The 25,384-nt window shown below is 39.7% G+C and overlaps 1 protein-coding gene across 1 annotated transcript in view; it reads left to right on the forward strand.

Moving 5' to 3' along the window:
• The window catches only part of PCDH15 (protocadherin related 15), a 1,685,023-nt gene that overhangs the window by 1,123,187 nt on the left and 536,452 nt on the right, over positions 1-25,384 (forward strand). Inside the window, exon 6 of the mRNA XM_034662367.1 lies at positions 22,598-22,758. Within this exon, the coding sequence (XP_034518258.1) occupies positions 22,598-22,758 (161 nt within the window). The remainder of the gene's footprint in view (positions 1-22,597; positions 22,759-25,384) is intronic.

Below are 25,384 nucleotides of genomic sequence, written 5' to 3' on the forward strand. Positions count from 1 at the left end.
ATATGCACCCCAATGTTCATAGCAGCATTGTCCACAATAGCTAAATCGTGGAAGGAACCGAGATGCCCTTCAACAAATGACTGGATTAAGAAGATGTGGTCCATATATACAATGGAATAATACTCAGCCATCAGAAAGAACTATTTCTCAGCATTTGCTACAACATGGACGGGACTGGAGGAGATAATGCTAAGTGAAATAAGTCAAGCAGAGAAAGACAATTATCATACGATTTCTTTCATCTATGGAACATAAGAACTAGGAAGATTGGTAGGGGAAGAAAAGGATAAAGAAGGGGGAGTAATCAGAAGGGGGAATGAAGCATGAGAAACTATGGACTATGAGAAACAAACAGGGCTTCAGAGGGGACGGGGGTGGGGGAATGGGATAGATTGGTGATGGGTTAGTAAGGAGGGCACGTATTGCATGGTGCACTGGGTGTTAAACGCAACTAATGAATCATCGAACTTTACATCGGAAACCCGGGATGTACTGTATGGTGACTAACATAATATAATAAAAAAACATTTTAAAAAAGTGGGATTTGCAAGCAAGCAACATCAGCATCAACAAGAATATACCTACTGTAAATGCTAAACATATCTGCTAAGTCAGAATTGATCATTCTAACAAGATCTCTAGAAGATTCCTTTTAAAGTTGAGAACCATTACTTTAGAGAAGGAGTAAAACCTCAGGTTGGTGGAAAAGTGAAATGGACTTATTCTATGTGTGACCTGATAAGATACCCTTTATTCATACCCTTCAAGGGTCCCCAAAGGACACAACACTACAACAAGGCTTGACAAATGCACTAGCAAAGGGAGGACACAGCTTTCTTGGAGAGCTCTGTGTACTGTTCTCTGCAGATTAGGGATGGCAGTAAACGTTCTATCATGGAATGTGGTTTTCTGATCTCATTGGGAGCAAGGAAATGACTCTATGCAAAGTGACCACAGTGACAGGAATTGGATTATGCATAGGCTCAACCAGTAGTCTCGAGAAGGCTGACCTGATTTCCTCTATTACTAAATGTTCAACATGCCAGCAACAGAGACCCCATCTGAGTCACTAATATGGTGTCATTCCCCAGGGAGTCTAGCTGGATGGTCAGGGATATAGACCCTCATTTATCATGAAAAAGCCAACACATTGCTCAGTATGGATTTTGTATTACCTGCCTGTTGTGCTTCTGTCTGAATCACCATCCATACACACAGACAATGCCTTTTCCAATGTCTACCATTTTGTGGTGGCAATACAGCCTTATTCCCAGCCAGGGGTTTCATTTTAAAGCAAAGGAGCATAGCAAGAAGCTCACATCCACAGGATAATTCAGTGGTGTGGTGTTACCACCATGTTCTCACCAGGCGCAGCTGGATAGACAGGATGGGGAGACATTGCTGAATTCTTAGCTTCAGGCTAGCTCGGGGATGATATTCGGCGATGTGAGGTTGCATTGTTCTCCTCTGGTATATGGTTATGTGTTAAATTAGAGGTCAGCACATTTTTGTTTTCTGCCCTGAGACCTTCGGCTGGGTGGAATATGAGTTTCAATGACCAGAGGATGGATGCATCCATCAGGAAACCCAGTCATGGTTCAGCTGAAATGGAAGCTCAGGTTGTCCCCTGGATATTTGTGAATTCATGTTGGTGAACCTCTTATCTGAGCAAGTGTCTTCTGTATTAGCTGGGGATAATTAGTCTTGATGCCTTTGGGCAAATACAGTAAGGGCAAGTGAGGCAAATGGACCGGGTATACACCCAAGAGGTTTACCAAAATGCCCCATAGTTCTCCCTTGCCCCCAAAGCCCTGGAAATGGAAAACTGTGGCAGGCCACTAAAACAGGACCACCAAGGACACAGGTCCTGCACAAATGGAGCTTTATGTCATCCTACCAGGCAAACCCCATTCAGTGGAGATGCTTGCAGAGAGTAAGGAGATGATGGAGTGAGTGGTGGAGCATGGTAGCTATGGCCAACAACTTAGTTCTCCTGGCCAGTTCCTCAAGGGGAAGTTTCTGGCAGATGTGTTGTTCCTTACTTTAACCTCTCCTTGCCCCTTGTTAGTGGTACCATCTTATATGGAAATCACTAGTAGTGACTAACCTTCAAGGGGTGAGTGTACATGGTAGCTGATGGGGTTTCCTATTTCCTCTTACGGAGAACCCACATGGCTTTTCCCCGATTCACTCTCCCTTTGTCTGCACCCTGTTCTGTGCTCTGAGGCAGCAGAGGCAGGGCTATTCAGAGGGCAGATGCTGGGCCGCCCACTGTTCCTCACAGCTCTGCAGTGTGATACACACCAAATTGGTGAATGAGCTGTCAACAACTTTGGTAACGTGCTGTGAGCACGAGGTGTGTGACGGTGGACTCGAGTTAGTGTGCAGCGTGATGGTGTTACCGTTTGTAATAAGAGGTTATTTGGCCAACCCAGAATAATTCAAAATTCAGAGAAAATACATTTTGTATAGCTATGTTTATAATCATTTAAATGATTATATAAACCCTCTCTTAACTAATACATTAATGTTATTAGCCAAATTTGGGAAATGAAATGTATTGTTTGTAGCCTCAAATCAATGATGAATATAATTTATAGGATTTCTTTGTTTTGAAAAGACACTTTTCTGATAAGACTGTAGTAGCTAACCAAATGATGGTGATGAAAATGACCCTGAAGAAATGAAGACAAAAATAGTTCATATTGGTTTTATGAAGAAGGATGACCCCATGTACATCCCATGTGTAAGTTTTACAAACAGCAGGGAGGGATTAGGAAACCCATCAAGTCCACTGAGCTGAACCGTGACAGAAAGCACTGTTTCAGAAATATACATATAACTCTTGGATAACTAAATAATATAATTTGGGTAAACATAGCACTATAAAAAGTATTTTAATTTCAAAAAGTTTGGTTGATTAGTTTTGATGAAACAACCCATCCATGACCAGCTTTATTTTTCTTTATTTTTACTGTTTCCTTGAGGGTATCACTTCATGGAAAATTGACATAAAGAAAAAAGTTTCAAAGCTTTTGGTACTAGTTTATGCAAATTTCCCAAATCCTGGGTGATGCATGAGATTCCCTCAAGGAAATCCACGTTCCAGTCTAACCAGCTCAGCTGCACCTGTGTTTCAGCTCATATCTCCATAGGACACTCAGGTTGATCAAGAACTTCTGTGTAGTGACCTGCCTGCAAAGCTTACCCCACATGGATTTTAGATACCTGCCGCCACTATACGTCTCCCTGTGCCCCTCGTCAGAGGCGCTGATCCCCTCCTCTCCCAGATTTACTCTCCTTCCAACCACGTCTTTGGTTTAGACTCTCTGAAACTAGCATTATTTTACTTTCTTCTTAAGTGCATACCCAACCAGTTCTCAAAATCTTTTGTTTCTGGTAACGAAGCTTCTTTTATTCATTTTATTTTTTATAACCACAGTTCCCATAGTACATTCAGAGCTATCAGTTACAACCACTTGGGTGGGTGAACTGGTCACCAAGGAAAACGTAACGCAGATAAGTGTCGGTGGCCACAGTGTTACGGTCTCTTTGGCCATAGGTAAGCAGGTCACCTCTTGGCAGGAGTTACAAGTCTAGCCAGACATGGTGGCATCATAAGAAACATGCAGTCCTCTTCTTGGTAAGAGGCACAATTTTCCTTGACTGCTGGAGGACTTACGTGTGCTAAATTTACCCACCAAGCCTCCACACATTACTTGGCAAGAAGATCCTGAATTTGCCAGGGTTTTTGGTCACACCTGCTGGCAAGTTTCATAATAGAGCCACAGAGAGAGAAACTGTTGATTTGTTAACCAACAGACACTATTTCTGCAGTGGAAACTTCAGACATCAAAAGAATGTTTTCTCTAACACTTTATAAACATTGATACTACAAGAAAGGAGCCTATCATTTAAATTATTCATTTTAGCAGTGGTACATTAGATTAGCTCAGACCCCTGCTTTATTAGCATTTTTTTTTATCATTACTGCAAGTGTGGCCCACTGAATGCAGACACTTTTTTTTCTTTTTAATTTTACTTATTTATGTGAGAGAGAGAGTATGAGCGAGGAGGAGAGGGAGAAGCAGACTCCCCACTGAGCAGGGACCCCGATGTGGGACTCTATCCCAGGAACCTGGGATCAAGACCGGAGCCAAAGGCAGATGCTTCACCAACTGAGCCATCCAGGCACGCACAATCTAGACACTTTTTAGAGAAACACAGTCCAGGCTGTTTAACGCAGGCCCTTCAGGGTTACACAGGTGCCCAGAGACCACGTCATCTCTGCAGGGAGTTCCATCCAGGCCAGAGGAGGTCAGCTCTGCAGAGGGGAGGTTTCTTTTCCTAAGGCAGGGCAGGCCAAGGTAAGAAGAAGAGGGAGATGGGGTAGGGGACATGGCAGGAGCACCTCTGCCCCAGTGAGCAAGAATTTGTGCTCACTTTCAGACGTAAGGAAGCATCTGCATTTCAGCAAAGAAACTACCAGCTAAGACATCACTTAGGGAGCTGGCTTCGATCCTACCTAAGCTTCCCAAGTACTCACGAAGGAGACATCCACTGTCAGACGGCGGGGAGCCTTTTCTCATCACATCACCCAAGCCACAGGGTTTGTGAACAGGTGTGAAGTGAGAGGAGCCTCAGCCCCTCACTCTTGCACATCACATAGACAAGAGCTTGCATGTACTACCAGATCCCGGGGAGCCACACGTGTGGCTTGGTCAGCTTTCTTCCAAAAAGACTTGCTAACCTGAGCCACCCCAAGAAGTTTCTTTCAAATCTAAGCTGCCTAAAATCCTTACCATGGTACAGTGCAAGGGTACTGATAAATCCTGGTAAGCTTACTAATTTGTGAAGTAAAGCAGTTTTCAGATATGAATGAATTCTTTATCCTTTGATATTGAACAACCGGAGAGTTGTTTCATTTTGTTTTTAATAGAAGGGTCACTTTTCTATGCAGGGAAGACTATTAGTAGTTTCTTTGGTAATAATTAATATTAGGTTACTAAGAGATTCAAATGCAAAATAATAGCTTTCTTGTAGTCTTAATTAAGCTTGCACCTCTTCTAGTTTTATTTAAGCGCTAGTAAACTAAATACAGAAAGGACGCAATCACTTTCAAGTGGATCTCTGGTTAATATCAGATCAAGTTCAACTAAACTCCTCTCCCTTAAATAAAAAGGTGACAGGATAACACAGATTCTGGAAATGCACTTTTCAGGGCTTTAAAATAGCTTCTTCAGTGCATAAAATACTTTTCTCTCAATTTTATCCTAGAAACCAAGCAGTTGAAATACTCTTTAAAAATATCTGAAAGAAGCTTATTTAATTTAATTTGGTTTATATATTTGATTTTTTTAAAAAATGGAAATTATACTATGGAAAAAGGATAAGGGTTAGAAAGTTTATTTCCATTAGTAGTTATAAAGCCTATTAAATTAAATTTGCTTAGCTTGATTAGTTTCTCATATGACGAGCCTCTCTTCCTATACCTGTTACAGATTTTTAAAAATCTGTTATTTAGCATAGTGTTGAGGAAGGTACTTTAAGAAGTAGTCTTTTCCTAGAAAACTTCTGGCATTTCAGTGCACTTGTGGCTCTTGAATAGTAAAGGTGAAGTTTATATACCTTTTATTGCAGAGACATCGTGACAAAAAATTAAAGAATTTATTGTCATAATATGTGTCTCCTTTTATATTAAAAAGCAAATTATTATTCATCACATAATGTACTAAATATGTCCTCCATTAATTGATTGCTTCCAGGGGCAAATTACCAACTGAAGTAAAATATTTTTCTGTGATGTCTTTCTAATTGACATTTAGTATGGTTGTAACATCCTCACATTTTATTCTTTACCCCAATTCCTCATTAAAGAAGCTCACCTTACTGTTTATGACATATTTCTTTGAATGATTTTGGAGCTGAGGAAGGAGATACAACTTTAGAGTTATGACCCTCAGGATCCCCCCAGAGGTACTGGGAAACTACGTTGCTATTGTACAAATTGGTGTATGTGGTAAAATATTGTAAATACTTACTGCGAGGCAGATCTGAAGTTAGAAGTGGGAGAACATTCTGATAGTACCGATCTTGTTACCTAGAATACAAATCCATTTAGAAAGAGCCAGATGGGGCGCCTGGGTAGCGCAGTCGTTAAGCGTCTGTCTTGGGCTCAGGGCGTGATCCCGGCGTTCAGGGACCCAGTCCCACATCGGGCTCCTCCACTGGGAGCCTGCTTCTTCCTCTCCCACTCCCCCTGCTGTGTTCCCTCTCTCGCTGGCTGTCTCTCTGTCACAGAAATAAATAAAATCTTAAAAAAAAAAAGAGCCAGAAACAGAGAAAATGCAGAAAAATATGTTGTCGGAAGATGGATCCATTGTTTCATTAGGACCATTAACTCTGTCTCCATTTTTTCTTTTTTCACCGTCTCCTTTCTCTTATGTACCTCTTCCAGCAAACCCTCTTCAATGAGGTGCTTTCACTTATTTATTTTTTTAACGTGGGAGTGTCTACCTGGAAGCTGCTTGGGTCCTAACTAAAATTTAAAATCAAAACCATATTTTACCTTAAATTCAAGTTATAAATTATCTCATTCCTGTAATAAATATAGGAAGCTAGTAAACAAAGAGAAAATCCCTTAATTTGTTTTTTGATTTATGTTCTTTTAATTTGTGAGTTTAACAAACTTAATTCCTTTACACCATTAATTTTTCTATGTCATTTTTTAAAAGATTTTATTTATTTATTTGAGAGAGAGAGAGAGCACAAGCAGGTGGAGTAGCAGAGGGAGAGGGAGAAGCAGACTCCCCACTGAGCAGGGAGCCTGATGCGGGACTCGGTCCCAGGATTCCGGGATCATGACCTGAGCCGAAGGCAGACGGTCAAACAACTGAGCCACCCATGCTCCCCTCTCTGTGTCATCTTTAATAATTGAACTCCTGTAACCATTTTAAATTATATTTACAAATTTGGATAAACTCTTCAAACATCAGAAGGGATAGACAAACATCCCCAACAGAGTTTTCCCTAGATGGCTGTCATTCTTCCATCTGATAGATCACACTGATAAACGAACTGAATTGAATTGTTTAAAACATTGAAGTCCTATTTATTTTAAATCACCTATCTAACAATAGTGAACATTTCCTACAGCTGCATTTTCACTAAAGAAAGCAAATTCCCATCCTCAAGTGAAGTTTTGGTTAAAAAAAAAAAAGGGGGATCCTTATCTTGCTAGAGATTTGATTTATTGTTCAAGTCGGAGAACAATCCAGGTTTCAGGGTTTCTAAGTGATTCTAAAGGAGCCCAGGTTGAAAGGTTGAGCCTCTTCAAGAACTTCTTAGCTTTTATCTTTTGAAATCACTCAATCTCTCATACACATCTTAAAACAATATCTTCAATGATTTTTGTTTCTCTAATTTCAACCAAATAGATTTTTTTTTGTGAGCAGCAGCTGCTTGACTGGAGTCCTCAGTGTTTCCCATGGTGGGCGAGACTGGAGATCTGGCTCGTGTTTAAACCCCCTTTTCATAATCGTTATATTTAAAAAACATATGGTCTCTTTTGTCACTTCAACTGCATCAACTGGATAGTCTGAAAATAATAAATTCTTGCAGAATTTTAAAAGTACGAACCTTTATCATTGTAATATGCCTGTGGATTGAATATGTTGTAATTCACTTAGTTGATGTTTTATCATTTAGCCCAGCTGATATGGTAAACAGAAGGTGAGCATTTTGACCTGACCAATAGGACCCCCTTGCTTGTTATTCTGTTCACTTTTATTTTTGCCAGGAAGAAATGACTTTCACCCCATGACACATTCTCAATAATAACTGTGGTCCCCTCCTGCCCCTTTTGTTTTCTGTTTCACATCTGCATGATCTTCTCTTTTTTCCTGTGCACTTTTGTGTATATTCTGTACTTCTTTTATCTCAGTTGTGAAAACAATGTATATTTTATTTTAAAACATTGTGACTGCTGTTTCCAATGAAACATTCCAAATGAAACAGAATGAATAACCCCTTTCTATGCTTCAATCAGTGTAAACTCCCAGTGGCAATGGTATGAAAAGTATTATTCATTGAGTAACAATGTGCCTCTGAGTACATACATTATTTATTCCTCACAGTAATGTATATTAATTAATGTATATTAATAATGTATATTGCTGATTACAATAATCTAGGGAACTAGCCTAAGATCACAGCATTAGTGAGGCCAAGATTTTGAACATAGATTTTTTTTGGCTTTAGAACTGTATTACTTACCTGTTGCTACATAACAATAGTAAAACCAACTATTTTACAACAATGTACATTTATTATTTATTTCACAGTTTCCTGGGCCAGGGGTCCAGGCACAGCATGCCCTAGTCCTCTACTTTCACCCTCACAGCACTCAGGTTGAGTATTGTCAGGGCTATGGTCTCACTGAGATGGGACTCAGAGAGCATCTGCTTCTAGGCTCACTCAGGCTGCTGGCAAAATCTACTTCCTTGTGGCTGTGGGACTGAAGTCTTCTGTGACTGTTTGGCTGTCATCTGAGGCCACCCTCTGCTGCTATAGCTCCTTGTCTAGTGACCCTCACAATTAGGCTCATTGCTTTGTCAAAATTAGCAAGGGAAAGAGACAGAGCCTCAACAAGATAGTCATTAGAATCTCATGTAACGCAACCACATAATGTACACGTAAATACAACTTCCCATCACCTTCACCATTTTTTTTTGGTTAGAAGCAAGTCAAGGTTCCACCCACACTCAAGGGAAGGGCCTCACATGAAACCAGGAGGCAGGCATTATAGGGGACACCTTAAAAGTCTGTCCGCCATGGAGACTTTCCAGCCTCTGGAGAGCTCAGGGTCCCCTCGCCATGTTCCAGATTCTTCCCTATGCCACACTGGAGAGGAGGTACCATGATTGTTCCAAGGAACTTTGGGCTAGTGTGTTCACTTCTTAAACTAATACTCCCAGTCTGTGCTGGAGATTTATTGAGCGATCCTTAATGCCAACTCTCTATTCTCTTTTATGAGTGGTAAGCTATAAGGTCAAAGACTATACCATATGTATATGTATATCTATACCTATCTATAATCTGGGAAAATTAGTTCTAGGGTCAGGTCATTGATAATTACATTGCACTATTCTCCTTATATGTTTTTTTTTTTTCAAAGATTTATTTATTAGAGAGAGAGAGAGGTGGGGAAGGACAGAGGAAGAAAATCTCAAGCAGACTACTTGCTGAGCTGAGCATGGAGTCTGATGTGGGGCTCCATCCCAGATCCCATAAGATTATGACCTAAGCCAAGAGTCGGACGCTCAACCGACTGAGCCACCCAGGGGCCCTGATGTCTCCCTATATCTTATTTTAGAGTTGTTTCCATTTTAACCCTTTAAATTTTGTCGAGAAGATGATAGAGTACAGAATTCCAAATAATGAATCTAGTATTTTTGTGCAGGTGTCCCATGAGCTCAAAACAAAACTAACAAGGTTTTCATCATTTCATATTTTTTTTACAACTTTGTATATTTCTGGTGTGATAGCAAGGCATTGAGAAAGGAGATCTACGTTGTGAGGTAATAAACCTGGGGTTTGGTCTTGGATGTGTGTTTACTAGCCTTGGTCAGGGCATTTCAGTGCTTGGGATAGAGAGATGTGGAGATACCAGACGATCAGCTTCGTTTTCCTCATGGATGCATTATAAAGGAAGGAGCAGGCTCTCTTCTAGTTCTAAAATTATATTATTCTATTTTGAGTTGGATAAATGGCATATAAACAAAATAAACATGACTTCTACAACAAACTGAATAAAACGCATGCATTTACTTAATACTTTACTTGCAACAGAATACACACGTTAGCAGTTGTCTAAATGGCATTTATATCAATTTCTAGGGAAAAAGTTACGGGTAGAAGGAAAAAAAAAACCCTTATTTCTAAAGTTTTTCTATGTCTGTTCCATGCTTGATAGATCAGCTATTGAACGCCGTGAAGTAAAAATCACAAGTAAGTAGAAAGTATTGTTACTCATAATATAAGTGGAGTGCACTCAAACAAAGCTGCCCACTTTGCAATCCTTTGTTCTTTTGAGGTAAATAAAGTATAATTTGTAAAGACCATTGTCACGTGGCAAAGCAGTATACTTGTAATTTCTGCACATTTTTGTCTCACCACTGTTGACTTGATTGGGGTCATTTTCCAACTTTAGTAGATGTTGCCCGTGGTTAATACATCCTTAATATGCAAATGCAGCCTGATCAAAATTTACATTTTTTAATGAAGTTGTTGAACACACATGTATTTCTTTCCCTGTAGGAGTTTACCAAGTAAGTGCTCTAGCTATAATAAGAACATATGCTTAGCTGAAATGTATAATTTATATTAACTGTAGACTAGAAGTGTGAAAAACTCAAGTGAAGAGACTACTTCCAGGAAAGTCCTGGAAATTTTTGACAAAGAAGATTTGAGCATAAGAAAAGTTTTGCTTAGGCTGTTAATCTTGGAGTCCAGATTTTTATCATGGCCATAGTTTCTGATCAACCTCACTGAAAAAGTACAGACAGCTACATTTTCACTTACTTTCAAATTTGTTTTAGTCAAATAATGTGCCTTTGGGAGCTTTGTTTATGTTTTCATTTGCAGGCAGTAACATGCAATAGATTCTTCTGGCTACATGATGTAGCTGAACATTCTGCCAGTTGGTTAAACTGGGGAAAGACTGTTGCAAGAGATTTTATACAATCCATATTGGTTATATACCTTTGAATAATTAATTGTTTTATAGCAACAACTAGTGGGTTCTGGGCAGAGTGACTTTCTTTATTTTAATGTTTGGCATGAGCCCAAACAGTCAATTACTCTCTTTCCCTGTAGGACTTACTTTTTCAGCTTCATTGAATAAGGTTAATTAGGAAGGCAACGGACCCCCCCTTCCCACTGCTACCTCCACAGCATTTTTGGAGAGTAATTCATTTGTGCTATAAGTGCCTATTTAAAGAGCCAAATAACTTTCACAGGAAAAATGTTAAATACCCCAATTTTTATTTATAGTATATATAGTACAGATAAATATATATAGTTCATATAAATATAATATACAGTGCAATATAACATAATACTGTAAATATTATAAGTAATATAAATATAATATTTATTTATATTTAGTTTTTTGTGTATATACATATGTGTGTGTGTGTGTGTATGTATGTACTTCCTATAATGTGTGTGTGTGTTTTTAGTTCCTATAGAAGCAAACTTGTGCTAAGGATGCATAGAAAGTGTTCAATCTAAAGATTGCTACTAGTATGAACTTGTTAAATAAGACCATTTTGGCATCAAATCTAATCTGAGTTTCTATGAGAAAAATCAAAATTGTCTGTGGTTAGGAAGTGGAAAGAGTGGGTACCACTCCCTCATGATGGTGGGCCTGGACAGATTGCCCATCAGTTGAATGTAAGAGGTTCTCTCTACACTTTTGTCTACAGAAAGCATTCTCTCCCTACCTTCTGACTTCCTAGAATGATTATTTGGGACTCAAATCTTTGAGTCCCTATAAATTCTTCCAGACTGCCACCATGCCCATGCATTGAGCAAACAGGAAAACCCTAGCTTTGGGAAATGAACAGTAGACTTGGTTTGTAAAGATGTCTGGGACATAAAATAAGTCATTTTGCTTTAGCTTCACGGGATTCCTCTTTCAAAATGGTGTTAATAACATCAACAACAGTAACTGTAACTTAAACTTTCCAAGTCTTTATTCTGTCCCAAGGACTGAAGTCAGTACTTCACACACATTGTCTAGTTCAGTCGTTAAAACAACCCAACGGGCTCTTCTTTGATGTCACTTACCTTATGCACACTGATAAGTAGGGAATGGCATTGGTATCATGAGGAAATGATATTGATTCATAAGTTATTTTACAGTATACTTATGTTTTGAAATATTCCGGAAAAGCTTTTTTCATAGTTAAAAGGAAAGACTTAACTATGTAAGAAGATCTTCAAAAAAACGCTGAAAATCTCCTGCAACCCCCTTACTTAGTGCACATAGAGCCCCCACTAGTGTCTACAACTGATAGGTAATCTGTCCAGCTGGAGAAGCTGTCGGTATAGGTGAAGCAATTACAGAGTTATTTCTCTAACCTAAAATAATAGATTATTGAAGATAGCTATATACTGGATCAAGTTTTTAATTGTGATGAAGAAGGGTTTCTATTTGGAAGCAAATCACCCTCAATACCTACATTTTTTAAAGATTTAGTTATTTATTTTGGAGAGAGAGCACCAGCGAGCGAGTAGCGGGAGAGGGGCAGAGGGCGCTGGAGAGAGAGAATCCTCAAGCAGACTCTTTACTGAGCTGAGTGCAGAGGCCTATGTGGGGCTTGATCTCATGACCCTGAGATCATGACCTGAGCTGAAATCACAAGTCAGACACTAAATTGACTGAGCCACCCAGGTGCCCCTAAATAACTACTCTTTGAAGGAAGAAGCACAAACCCCAATGTTGAAGGCTAGAAAACATTGACTATGTTGCTTGGTGAAAATATCATTAAATACTTAACTGTTCTAATATTTTTATTGTTTCTTTTTTTACCATTTTTTTCCAGTGTAAGTATTTAATAATTTATACTTAGAATAACTACAAAAGAACAAATTACTTAAACTTTAATAAGAATGTTAGTGCTTTTCACTGGGGACAAGAGTCTCAAAGCATCCCAATCTATATATTTTTGAATTACTTCTTTGTTAGAGGAATATACATTTAGTTTTATGATAGTTTTTTTTTTACATTTAGTAGAATATAGTTTATTTTTTTCTGAAAAATATTTTAAGATTAACCACACAAATATAATTTTAGTTATAAGGGAAAATCTTCATGGGTGAGTCTGGCCACTTTTCCTATTCCATTTGAATTTAATCAAACTAACATACTTAAAAGAACAATCATGGGAGAAATGTTTTCATACTTAAATTTGTCCTCAATTCTTGTGGTTACATGGTAGTAACTTAACCTGGAAAAATTCCCTTTATAAATTTCCCTTCTTACTAGGAACATCTTTTTGTTTATTCAGTTATTGTAAGATTGTTTAAAATTATTTTATGCAATATACTATAGGATATGTTAGCTGCTAGAAGAATTACTAAACTCTTCAACGATTTTAATCAACCAGATTAACAATTAAAATAATAATGATTACAATAATAATAGGAACATTTATTAGATGTGTGCCTAACCTACTCTCCACAGTAGGTTTGGTATCATTGTTTTGTGTGTTTTTTTTTTTCTAATTTATATTTTTTTAATAATATTTATTTTGTTATATTAATCACCATACAGTACATCCCCAGTTTTTGATGCAATGTTCCTTGATTCATTACTTGCATATAACACCCAGTGCACCATGCAATATGTACCCTCCTTAATACCCATCACTGGCCTATCCCAATCCCCCACCCTCCTCCCCTCTGAAGCCCTCAGTTTGTTTCCGAGAGCCCATAGTCTCCCATGGTTCATTCCCCCTTCTGTTTACCACCAATTCATTCTTCCCTTCCTGCTCCTACCAATCTTCCTATTTCTTATATTCCATAAATGAGTGAAACCATATGATAATTATCTTTCTCTGCTTGACTTATTTCACTTAGCATAATCTCCTCCAGTCCCGTCCATGTTGCTGCAAATGTTGTGTAATCGTTCTTTCTGATGGCTGAATAGTATTCCATTGTATATATGGACCACATCTTCTTAATCCAGTCATCTGTTGAAGGGCATCTTGGCTCCATCCATGGTTTAGCTATTGTGGACAATGCTACTCTGAACATTGGGGTGCATATGGCCCTCCTCTTCATTACATCTGTTTCTCTAGGGTAAATACCCAGTAGTGCAATGGCTGGATCACAGGGTAGCTCAATCTTTAACTTTTTAAGGGACCTCCACACTGTTTTCCAAAGTGGCTGTACCAACTTGCATTCCCACCAACAGTGTAAGAGGGATCCCCTTTCTCCACATCCTCTCCAACATTTGTGGTTTCCTGCCTTGTCAATTTTTTCCATGTTAACTGGTATAAGGTGGTATCTCAAGGTGGCTTTGATTTGAATTTCCCTGATGGCTAATGATTTTGAACACTTTTTCATGTGTCTGTTAGCCATTTGTATGTCTTCATTGGAAAAGTGTCTGTTCATATCTTCTGCCCATTTATTGATTTGTTTATTTGTTTCACGTGTACTGAGTTTGAGAATTTCTTTGCAGATATTGGATACCAGTCTTTTATCTGTAGCATCATTTGCAAATATATTCTCCCATTCCGTGGGCTGTCTCTTAGTTTTTTTGACTGTTTCCTTGGCTGCGCAGAAGCTTTTTATCTTGATGAAGTCCCACAAGTTCATTTTTTTCTTTTGTTTCTCTTGCCTTTGGAGATGTGTCATGAAAAAATTGCTGTGGCCGATGTCAAAGAGGTTGCAGCCTGTGTTCTCCTCTAGGATTTTGATGGATTCCTGTTTCACATCGAGGTCTTTCAACCATTTGGAGTTTATCTTTGTGTATGGTGTGAGAGAGTGGTCAAGTTTCATTCTTTTGCATATAGCTGTCCAATTTTCCCAGCACCATTTATTGAAGAGACTGTCTTTTTACCACTGGATGTTTTTTCCAGTTTTGTCGAAGATAACTTGCCCAAAGAGCCGAGGGTCCATTTCTGGGTTCTCTATTCTGTTCCATTGGTCTATGTGTCTGTTTTTGTGCCAGTACCATGCTGTCTTTGTGATCACAGCTTAGTAGTATAGCTTGAAGTCCAACAACATGATGCCCCAGCTTTGTTTTTCCTTTTCAACAATTCCTTGGAGATTCAAGGTCTTTTCTGGTTCCACACAAATTTAAGGGCTGTTTGTTCCCGTTCTTTGAAAAATGTCTTTGGTATTTTGATTGGGATGGCATTGAAAGTGTAGATTGCTCTGGGTAGCATAGACATTTTAACTCTGTTTATTCTTCCAATCCATGAGCATGGAATATTTTTCCATCTTTTTGTGTCTTCTTCAATGTCTTTCAAGAGTGATTTGTAGTTTCTAGAATATAGATCCCTTACATCTCTGGTTAAGTTAATTCTGAGATAACGTATGATTTTTGGTGTTATTGTAAATGGGATGGATTCCCTAATTTCTCTTTCTTCAGTCTCATTGTTCGTGTATAGAAATGCAACTGATTTCTGAGCATTGATTTTGTATCCCACTGCATTACTGAATTGCTCTATAACTTCTAGTAGTTTGGGGGTGGAGTCTTCTGGGTTTTCCATATACGGTATCATGTCATCTGCGAAGAGAGACAGTGTGACTTCTTCTTTGCCGATTTGGATACCTTTTATCCCTTTTTGTTGTCTGATTGCTCTTGCAAGGACTTCTAGTACTATGTTGAATGATAATGGCGAAAGTGGGCATCCTTGTTGTGTTCCTGATCTTAAGGGAAAGGCTTTCAGCTTTTCTCCGTTGAGAATGATATTCGCTGTAGGCTTTTCATAGATGGTTTTTATGAAATTGAGGAATGAACCCTCTATCCCTACACTCTGAAGTGTTTTAATCAGGAAAGGCTGCTGTGTTTTGTCAAAGGCTTTTTCTGCATCAATTGAAAGGATCATATGGTTCTTGACTCTTTTCTTGTTGATATGATCTATCACACTGATCGATTTGTGAATGTTGAACCACCCTTGCATCCGAGGGATGAATCCCACATGGTCTTGATGGATAATCCTTTCAATGTACTTTTGGATCCTATTAGCTAGGATCTTGTTGAGATTTTGGTGTCCATATTCATCAGGGAAATTGGTCTGTAATTCTCCTTTTTGATGGGGTCTTTGCCCGGTTTGGGGATCAAGGTAATACTGGCCTCATAGAATGAGTTTGGTAGTTTTCATTCTGTTTCTATTTTTGAAACAGCTTCAGGAGAATAGGTATTATTTCTTCTTTGAATGTTTGGTAGAATTCCCCGGGGAATCCGACAGGCCCTGGACTCTTGTTTTTGGGGAGGTTTTTGATCACTCCTTCAATCTCTTCATAATTAATCGGTCTGTTTAAATAATCGATTTCTTCCTCTTTCAGTCTTGGTAGTTTATAGGTTTCCAGGAAGGCATCCATTTCTTCCCAGTTGTTTAATTTATTGGCATAAAGCTGATGATAAAAGTTTCTAATGATCCTTCCTATTTCGTTGATGTTGGTTGTGACCTCTGCCCTTTCACTCATAATTTTATTAATTTGGGTCCTTTCTCTATTCTTTTGAATAATTCTGGCCAGTGGCTTATCGATCTTATTTATTCTTTCAAAGAACCAGCTTCTAGTTCTGTTGATCTACTCTACTGTGCTCCTGATTTCTAATTCATTGATCTCTGCTCTAATCTTGATCAACTGCTTTCTCGTGCGTGGATTAGGCCTGTTCTTCTGTTCCAGCTCCAGCTTCTTGAGGTGAGAATATAAAAACTGCATTTTAGATTTTTTTATTCTCTTGAGTGAGGCTTGGATGGCTATGTATTTTCCCCTTAGGAATTCCTTTGCAGTGTCCCACAGGTTTTGGACCGATATGTTTTCATTCTCATTGGTCTCCAGAAATTGTTTAAACTGATTTTTAATTTCCTGGTTTACCCAATCATTCTTGAGCAGGATGGTTTTTAGTTTCCAGATGTTTGAGTTTCTTCCAAATTTTTCCTTGTGATTGAATTCCAGTTTCAAAGCTTGTTGTCTGACAATATGCAGGGAATAATCTCAGTCTTTTGGTATCGGTTGAGACCTGTTTTGTGACCCAGTATATGGTCTATTCTTGAGAAAGTTCCATGTGCATTCGAAAAGAATGAATAGTCTGTTGTTTTGGGGTGTAGTGTTTTATATATATATATCTATGAGGTCCATCTGGTCCAGTATGTCATTCAAAGCTCTTGTTTCTTTGTTGATTTTCTGCTTAGGTGATCTGTCTATTGCTGAGAGCAGAGTGTTGAGGTCCCCTACTATTAATGTATTATTATCTATATGTCTCTTTATTCTGGTTAAGAGTTGGCTTATGTACCTAGCTGGTCCCCTGTTGGGGGCATAGATATTTACAATTGTCATATCCACTTGTTGGATACATCCTTATGAATAATATAGTGTCCTTCTGTATCTTTCATTTCAGTCTTTAGTTTAACGTCTAATCTGTCTGATATGAGAATTGCTACCCCAGGTTTCTTTTGAGGTCCATTGGCATGAAAAACTGTTTTCCATCCCTTCACTTTCAGTCTAGATGTATCTTTAGGTTCAAAATAAGTCTCTTGTAGACAGTGTATGGATGGGTCATGTCTTTTTATCCAATCTGCAACCCTGTGGCATTTTATGGGAGCATTTAGGACATTCACATTGAGAGTGATTATTGAGAGATATGATTTTAATCATGTCATGTTGCCTGTGAAGTCTTTGTTTCTATAGGTTGTAAATTTCTGTTCTGTATAATTCTTGGGGCCTTTTTACTTTTATAGAACCCCCCCCTTAATATCTTCTGTAGGGCTTGTTTGGTGGTTACAAATTGCTTCAGTTTCTGCTGATCCTGGAAGTTCCTTGTCTCTCCATCAATTCTGAATGACAGCCTTGCTGGATAAAGGATCCTTGGCTGCATGTTCTTCTCAGATAGAGCTTTGAAAATACCCTGCCAACCCTTCCTAGCCTTCCAGGTCTCTGTAGACAGGTCTGATGTTATTCTGATATTTTTCGCTCTGTATGTAAGGATTTTCTTCCCCCTGGCCACTTTCAATACTGTATCCTTGGATCTAATATTTGCTAATTGCACTATGACGTGACGTAGTATAGGTCTGTTCTCATTGACCTTGGGAGGGGTCCTCTCTGCTTCCTGGACACGAATGCTTGTTTCCTTTGCCAGATTAGGGAAGTTCTCAGGTACAATTTGTTCAAATATCTCTTCTAGACCTCTCTCTTTCTCCACCCCCTCGGGGATGCCGATGATTCTGACATTGGAACGTTTCATTGAATCAGTAATCTCCCATAATCTACATTCTTGAGATTGGATTTTTTTGAGGGAAGTTTCTGTTTTCACTTTCTCTTCTACCATCCCATCTTCCAATTCACTAATTCATTCTTCTGCCTCATTTACCCTGGCCGTCAGAGCGTCTAGTTTAGACTGCATTTGATTCATAGCATTTTTAATTTCTGCCAGACTCGCTCTCATTTCTGCCCTTAGAGAGTCTATATTCTCGTTAATATTTTCATTAATAGTTTTTTCAAGCCTACACATCATCTTGACCATTGTTACTCTGAACTCCATTTCTGACAATTTGTTTATATCCATATCCATCAGTTCTGTGGCAGAGGCCACAGACTCATTATCTTTTCTTTGCTGTGGGGGATTTCTCCTCCTTGTCATTCTGATGAGGAGAGGTTGTGGGGTTGCCCAGAGCCCAAATTTATTGACCAGGACACAGGCAGTGTGCACTTGTTTTATAGGGACCTTAGGGATGTTGGCTTCCTGATTTTTCAGCCTGCCTTCTGGGTGCGGGGCCTGCCGCGCTGATATTCAGGCAACCCTGTTTGGGTAGAGTTGCCCCGTCCCCCACGAGGGGGGATGGGGATGGGCACACCGTGAGCTGGTATTTCCGGGCTTTTGTTCTCTGGCAGCTTTCCCTGGTGGTTTTCTGTGAGTCTTCTGAGAATCAGAGCAGCAGTAGCCAAATCCCAGCCTCTGTCTCAGAACAGAGAGATCGCAGTCCACTCTCCACTGAGCTCTCTTGGCCACTTTAACTGTTTCTGTGGGTGCTGCTAAAAACCCTACAGCATCCCAGGATGTGCGCCCCACAGCCTGTGTCCCAGCCCTCACTTCCAGGGCCGACACTTCTCTGTCCTTTGTGTTTCTAACACTGCCAGCTGCCCCCACTTCCTGCGCATGCTCCCAATCTCCCTGTTCAGTATGGTTAGCATGCGCTCTGGAGCACGAGTTTTCAGTCAGGTCGCGCGTGCGCGCTCCCGAGCTCTCGGTTTCAGTCTAGTTTGAGTGTGCGCTCCGGAGCTCTGGTTTTCAGTTTGGGCATTCGCGCTCCCGAGCTCCCGGTTTTAGCCCGGTTCCAGTGAGTGCTCTGGAGCTCCGGTTTTCAGTCTGGTCATGCGAGCTCCCCGGCTCATGGTCTCATTCTGCTCTCTCGTGGGTGCTGGTCTGTGACTCTGGCCCGCTCCCCAGCACAAGTGGCTACTGCTTCCCGGCACCTGAGCGCGGAGGCTCCCTCCCCCTTCCGTTTATCTTCCTATATCTGTGCACGGATTCACGGCTCCCTGTTTCGTACCTCAATACTCAGCTCTGGAGATGTTCGTTTGTAGAGATCCAGGTGTATCTTCCTGCTTCTCAGTCTGATTCCGTGGGTGTTCAGGATGGTCTGCTGGATATTCAGCTCGACTCAGGACCAGCTGAGAAAGGTCTCCTATTCCTCCGCCATCTTATCTCCTCCTTGCAGAAAGTGGTCGCTTTTCTGTTCATAGAGTTTCTGCTACTCTTTTGTTTGTTCTCCAGTTGCATTCATAGTTATTCAGAATGGTTTGTAGCTCTCGCTGAGTTCCTGGGACCAGACGAACTTGAGGTCTCCTGCTCTTCCACCATCTTGGAACACCAACCTCTTTTTTTACCATGTTAGTTTTTGTTAGTCCCCTGGATACAAAAACACGTTTTTTTTTCAGGTGCATACATATGGTGCTACAGAGATATTTGTTCTGCTTTGGTCCTGATTTTGTAGCAAAGAAAAATTGTAGGTGAGTGGGGTTGAGTGGTCTACCCAATTTCACATGTTTGATAAGTGGTGGATCCAGGATTGGATTCTGTCAGTTCCAGGGCCAGCCCTCTCTTAACTTCTATGACACGAGTGTCAAACTATGTTTAATTCCTTTTTCCTGATTGCAACCATTTTTTATTATGACAAAAATAAATTCTTCCATATGAGTAATCCCGCCTTGGGCACTGCCTTCTGCAAGAAGGTCAATTTTGGGTTAACACCTGTTAATTAATTGATCTCTTTATTTTTATGATGTATGTCTCTTCACCTCTAAGAATAGTCTTTGTTCTGGTTTACTCTCTGACAATAACAGAGCCATCCAGCTTTCTTATTACTGCTGCATTGTGTATCCTATCCTTTCATTTTTCGTGTATCTGTGTCTTTGTATTTAAAATGGAGTCAGGGCTGGAAATGGATTTTCAACATCTCATGGAAGAGGTGAAATGGAAGGTTTTGCTGGAAAAAGAGGAAACTTGCAAAACAAGAGAGGAGCCAAAGCCTTGTGTTGTCCCCAGATGCCCAGTACTGTCTCAGGACATTGGCTGTCCAGTCTAGAAACCCTGGACCTATGGTGGCTTGCAGATGGACTCTCAGTTGGCCAGCTGGATGTCACCTGTCCTGCTTGGAAGAAGATGGAAGATGGGGCTCTCCTGGGAAGCCAGAGTGAACATCTTCCTCTCCTCCTCCTCCTCCTTCTAGATAGATAGATAGATAGATAGATAGATAGATAGATAGATAGATGATAGATAGAGCTCTCTGCATCATGTCTCCCACAGCTGTGCTCTTTTCTCTCTCTTCTCCAAACTTTTGGCCAAGGTAACATGGCTTATGAAAGTATGGAGAGATTTTAGCAACATGAAGGTGTATTCTGGTGAAAGAAAAGCAAACCTCTTCCTTTTTCGTCACATTAGCCTGAGAAACCGTTCTTGCTGAGTTTCAGTCATGGAAGAACAGAGGGCTGAGTAAGGAGCCAGAAAACAGATCTTCTCCATGAAAATTAAACATCATTAAATAAAGTTTAAGTCCAGAGACACTGTTTCAGTTTCACGGTATTGTCATTAAGATAACGATTGCGAGTTCCTCTGGCTATGATCCATTTGGACCACAGAGGGGAGCTCACTGCCCCTCCCCCCTCATGCCTTGGGGAGGCTTCTGCTCTGGCTCTAACACACGGCTGCGACAAGGCGTGAGCGCTGTTAGCCCACCTACTGCTGTACATTTCTGTATATTTTTCTTCATCAGGAAATAGAATCTCATTTAATTTCTTACTTAGATATTGAATTACTTACAAAATAATTTTTCAATGGTTGGTGGTGTGACGTATTTGTGAATGAGCGTGTACTCGGGCCTTGAACATATTCTTAGGTCAGAAAATACCACTGTCTGACTGTAGTTTTGGATGTATTATCTCTAGGGAATCTAGTTGCCATTTCAATCAAATATAGAAGGACCAGTTTTACTCCATATTTCCAGGTATGTGTACTAGTATGTGAATAAAGTAGAAGGACATCCTCTGCCATTTAGAAATGCATGTGTGTGAGAGAGTGTGTGCTTAAACACTCTTCAGATTTATTGCTACAAAAGGATGGTTCCTTTTAACATTCCCCAGACAGGTGAAGCTCACTGATAATAGTATTATAAGGAAAAATAGTATAGCTTTTATTATTATTAATTACTATTAATTTGCTGAGAAAATCTTTTAAAGAGGCCCTCCCCTTTTGTTTGTGACTATGCAACAGTATAACATGTAGGCCAAATCCATGCCTTAAGAAAATGCAGTAGATACATTTTGCATTATTATTCAAGCTAGATTTATATTTATGGATTATCTATATATTCTTGTATGCTATCCTAAGGCAATGAGTTCTATAGATATATGCCATTTATTTTAATGTCTTTAGGAGGGTACATTTTATTTGCATAGCCCCATCTCTTCTCGATGCCATAATTTTAATAAAATGGATCGGCTGAAAGTGATTGCCCTAAGCTATAGTGCATTATTGTTTGGCAGAGGAATTGTTGCTGTATGGGGAAAAAATGGGATTTGAATCGCATCACTGCTGTTTGCATCCAACTTGTAAAATGCATGGAATCTTTAACAAAATAGGAAAGATTAGAGATGTGCTGTCTTTTCAGCTCATTCCACAAATGTCTACAATTTACCCTGCTGAAAAGATAGTAAGAAAGCAAGCACTAAAATGTTCCACTGAAATAGTGTGTGGTTCTGGTCAAGTACCCCAGAACGTGTCTGCTAGAAGAATGAAGTCTGCTCACTAGTTTTGTCTTTCACATTAAGATTTATATTTTATGGATTTGCTCTAAGATAATAGAGACAGAAGTAGTTCTCACCATGGGAGATCTTGCTACTTCTTTATCTCTTCCTTTTCCCCCTTTCTTTTATTTCAGGCTATGTCTTTTCATATCAGAAGTCTTACTGAGTGAACTGATTTATCGGTCTCTGTATCTCGGGCATTTCCTTTTGCTTGGGGCAAAATCCAGTGATCACCCTTGTGAGGAGTGATGGACAGGGAGGGGGACAGATTGAAGTTGTCAAAAGGGAAACAAGAAATAGATGATGAAACTCACCAAGCGGTTGAGTCTCTGCCTGCCACCCTCATGTCCCAAAAATATCATTTCTAAATAGTGGAATAAAGGTTATTCTCGCCTTTTGGAGACAGAACGTTTTCTGTATCATGCCAGATATAACGTTGAATGTTTTCTGCTTGAAAACGAATTTGCCAGTCAACTGGGGTTTAAGCATATGATCTTGTTCAAGAATCCATATGAGTAGCATATGTTTTCAAATAACTGTCTTTGGCCCACAGGTACGATTCTGGTGGATAACATGCTGATCAAAGGGACTGCGGGAGGACCAGACCCCACCATCGAACTTTCCTTAAAGGACAATGTGGATTACTGGGTGTTGCTGGACCCTGTTAAGCAAATGCTCTTCCTGAACAGCACGGGCAGAGTTCTGGATAGAGACGTTAGTGACTCTTTTTTTCCTTTGTCCCTGTGTCACAACCTACTGTGGTATAAATAACTGCATGTGTTTGTTGATGGGATATCATACTTTCTTTATACAGTTTGACATGATTTTCTGTGCTTATCAGCAAAAAACATTTTTTTTTAACTCCTGGAAGGAAGAATAAGGAGGGAAGGGGCCGTCTGTGTCTGAGAGAGGCATTGTATTTCCCCTTGACATCCAGGAACCAGTTGAGGGTAGAGTGCCCTGGACAGGGGGTGGTGGGTCTGGAAGAGTAGGAGAAGCAGGGCGACAGCCCACGCAGAGTCTGGGAAGATAGCTTAGGGTCACTTGAGGATGCAGTGAGATGGGTAGAGCACAGAAGATGCTCTCACAAGGAGCAAGCATCTGTTGAGGGATGAGTGTGTGGCCATGTGCTTTTTGAGCTGTAAAGACATTAGAAGAAGGTGAATGCGAGTTTCCTGGCACTGTGCCAGCCCAGCAGGGGGCACGTGACCTAGGTATTAAGCCAGCATAACCTAGGTATTCTGTTGTGAAGAACAGCAAAACGACCAAACTTGTTGAATGTCTCCTTTCTGAAGAAGTTGAAAGACTTGAGTAGATTTATGTGGTTTTCCAATGTCACTCCTTTCTTACTTCTTTGCATTGCAGTCTGAGCTTGAGTGCAGAGAAGTGTGTGTGTGTGTGTGTGTGTGTGTGTGTGTGTGTGTGTGTGTGGTGGGTCGGGGTGTATAACAGCCATTGTACAGGACCTTGGGAGTACATCTCAATATGCCTACTCCCAAATTCCCAGATTATGAAATCCAAATGTCAGACATTCATCTTTGTGAATCTGGGTCTCTCAGATTTATGATCCACTTTACAGTACAGTGTGGTGTGAAGGACCCCTCATCTATTTCACATCTAAAATTCAGAGTCTCTTAGAACTTTGTGGTGAGGGAGGCAGTGAATAAGACTCTCCCACCAGGATGGGTTGTCTTTGTCCACTTGGGGGGCTGCAGTGCCGCTGATGGAGCCATGGGTGCAGGTGGGAAAGGCAGGCAGCTGTGGAGAGGAGGAGTGGGACTGTTGGGGTCCATGTAGGGGAAGAAGTCTGCCTTGAGGCTGCCCCCCCACCCCCACTATGTCCTTCCATCACAGCACATTTTTTTCTACGCTGCATCTCACAATTTGGGCTGGGTGCCTGGAAAGTGTAAAATGGAATAAGGACAGTTGTTATCTTGTCTTGGCTTAATTTATAAGTCCTAAGTTTTGTGAGAGCAATCTGGATAATGTCCCAGACTGGCAAGCTTCAAGAGTGCCCCCAGCTGCTCAACCTACAGTCATCCCATACTGGCCTTAATTAGGAGCATTCATATCCAAGTCCCATGCATTTTATAATGTCACCTGTTAGCAGAATTATAGAATATGTATCTCTTTTAGACCACTGTTATTTTATGTTGTTTCCTTTTCTTAACCTAATAGGTAATTATAATGATTTACTGTTTTGCTGGCAAATCATTTTCTTTTTGAAAACATTTTTGTTTCATTTGGTACTAAAAGCACAAGTTCTAGGTCTGAATTATGAGTAGAGAGAAAGGATATCCTTCATTATAAATAAACAGTGTTCTGTGTCTCCAATCTAAAACATTATTTTAATTACTCACCAAAAACTACCTCTACTTTGAAAGATAAGTATCTGCTTTCCTAGTATTACTTTTTTTTCATTTCTGATAAGGGCAGCATGTATTGGACATTAGTGAAACTGAAAAACAGTACCATGGGAATACTTCAACATGGATTGACTTGAAGGTAATAATTGCAAAAACAAATATCACTTAAAGAATCATGTGGGCTGTTTTTTTTTTTTTAACACAGTAACCAAAACTAATTTCTTTCTACTTAAAGTGTTCTTTTCAATTAGGAATACTATGGTCAAGTTAAACTTGCCAAGATATTTTATAAATTAAAGTGTTGTCACGGACACCTACCTGGATTAGCTAAAGATATAGACAAGGACATCTAAAGGGTATTAATAGTAAAGTGAATATTGTAGAGGAAAATCTAAAAAAAAAAAAAGGCAAAACACAGGCTCACATATGGGCAGTATATTGATTTGGCAAACACAAACATCAAGATCACAGGGAGGGCGTAGCTAAAGAGATGATGAGAGTTCATGTAAGCTCAAGGCAAGCTCCCTAGACACAGAGTGCGCTTCATATATAGTAGTTTTCAGAGTTTGCTGATTACAGATGCTTTGCAGAATCATTGAATTTTAGAGGTGGAAGGAATCTTAAAGTTTTGCTAATTGATTTTTTTTTTCATGATCTGCTGTGCCATAGATTTAGACACAGCCAATCTAATGTTTAACACTTGCCTATGGGGAAATGAGAACAGTAAAGCAATGGGGTCCAAACTAAGTATACTCATCTTATATTGATATCATGCCCTTTCTGCATTTTTTAATTTTATACAGTCTTGTAGATGATAGAAGGCTCTTGCTTTGTAAAAGCCTTTCTTAAAGAAATAAAAGGTTATCTATCTTATGTCAGTCTTCCATGATTTTTGTTTGCTTGTTGTTTTGTTGCATATCATTGCTGTTGTTGTTGTATATTTTGCTAGTCTCTAGTGTACTCTGTTTAGGTGA

The sequence above is a fragment of the Ailuropoda melanoleuca genome, chromosome 6 (genome assembly GCF_002007445.2).
Source record: "Ailuropoda melanoleuca isolate Jingjing chromosome 6, ASM200744v2, whole genome shotgun sequence".
Classification (NCBI taxonomy): Eukaryota; Metazoa; Chordata; class Mammalia; order Carnivora; family Ursidae; genus Ailuropoda; species Ailuropoda melanoleuca.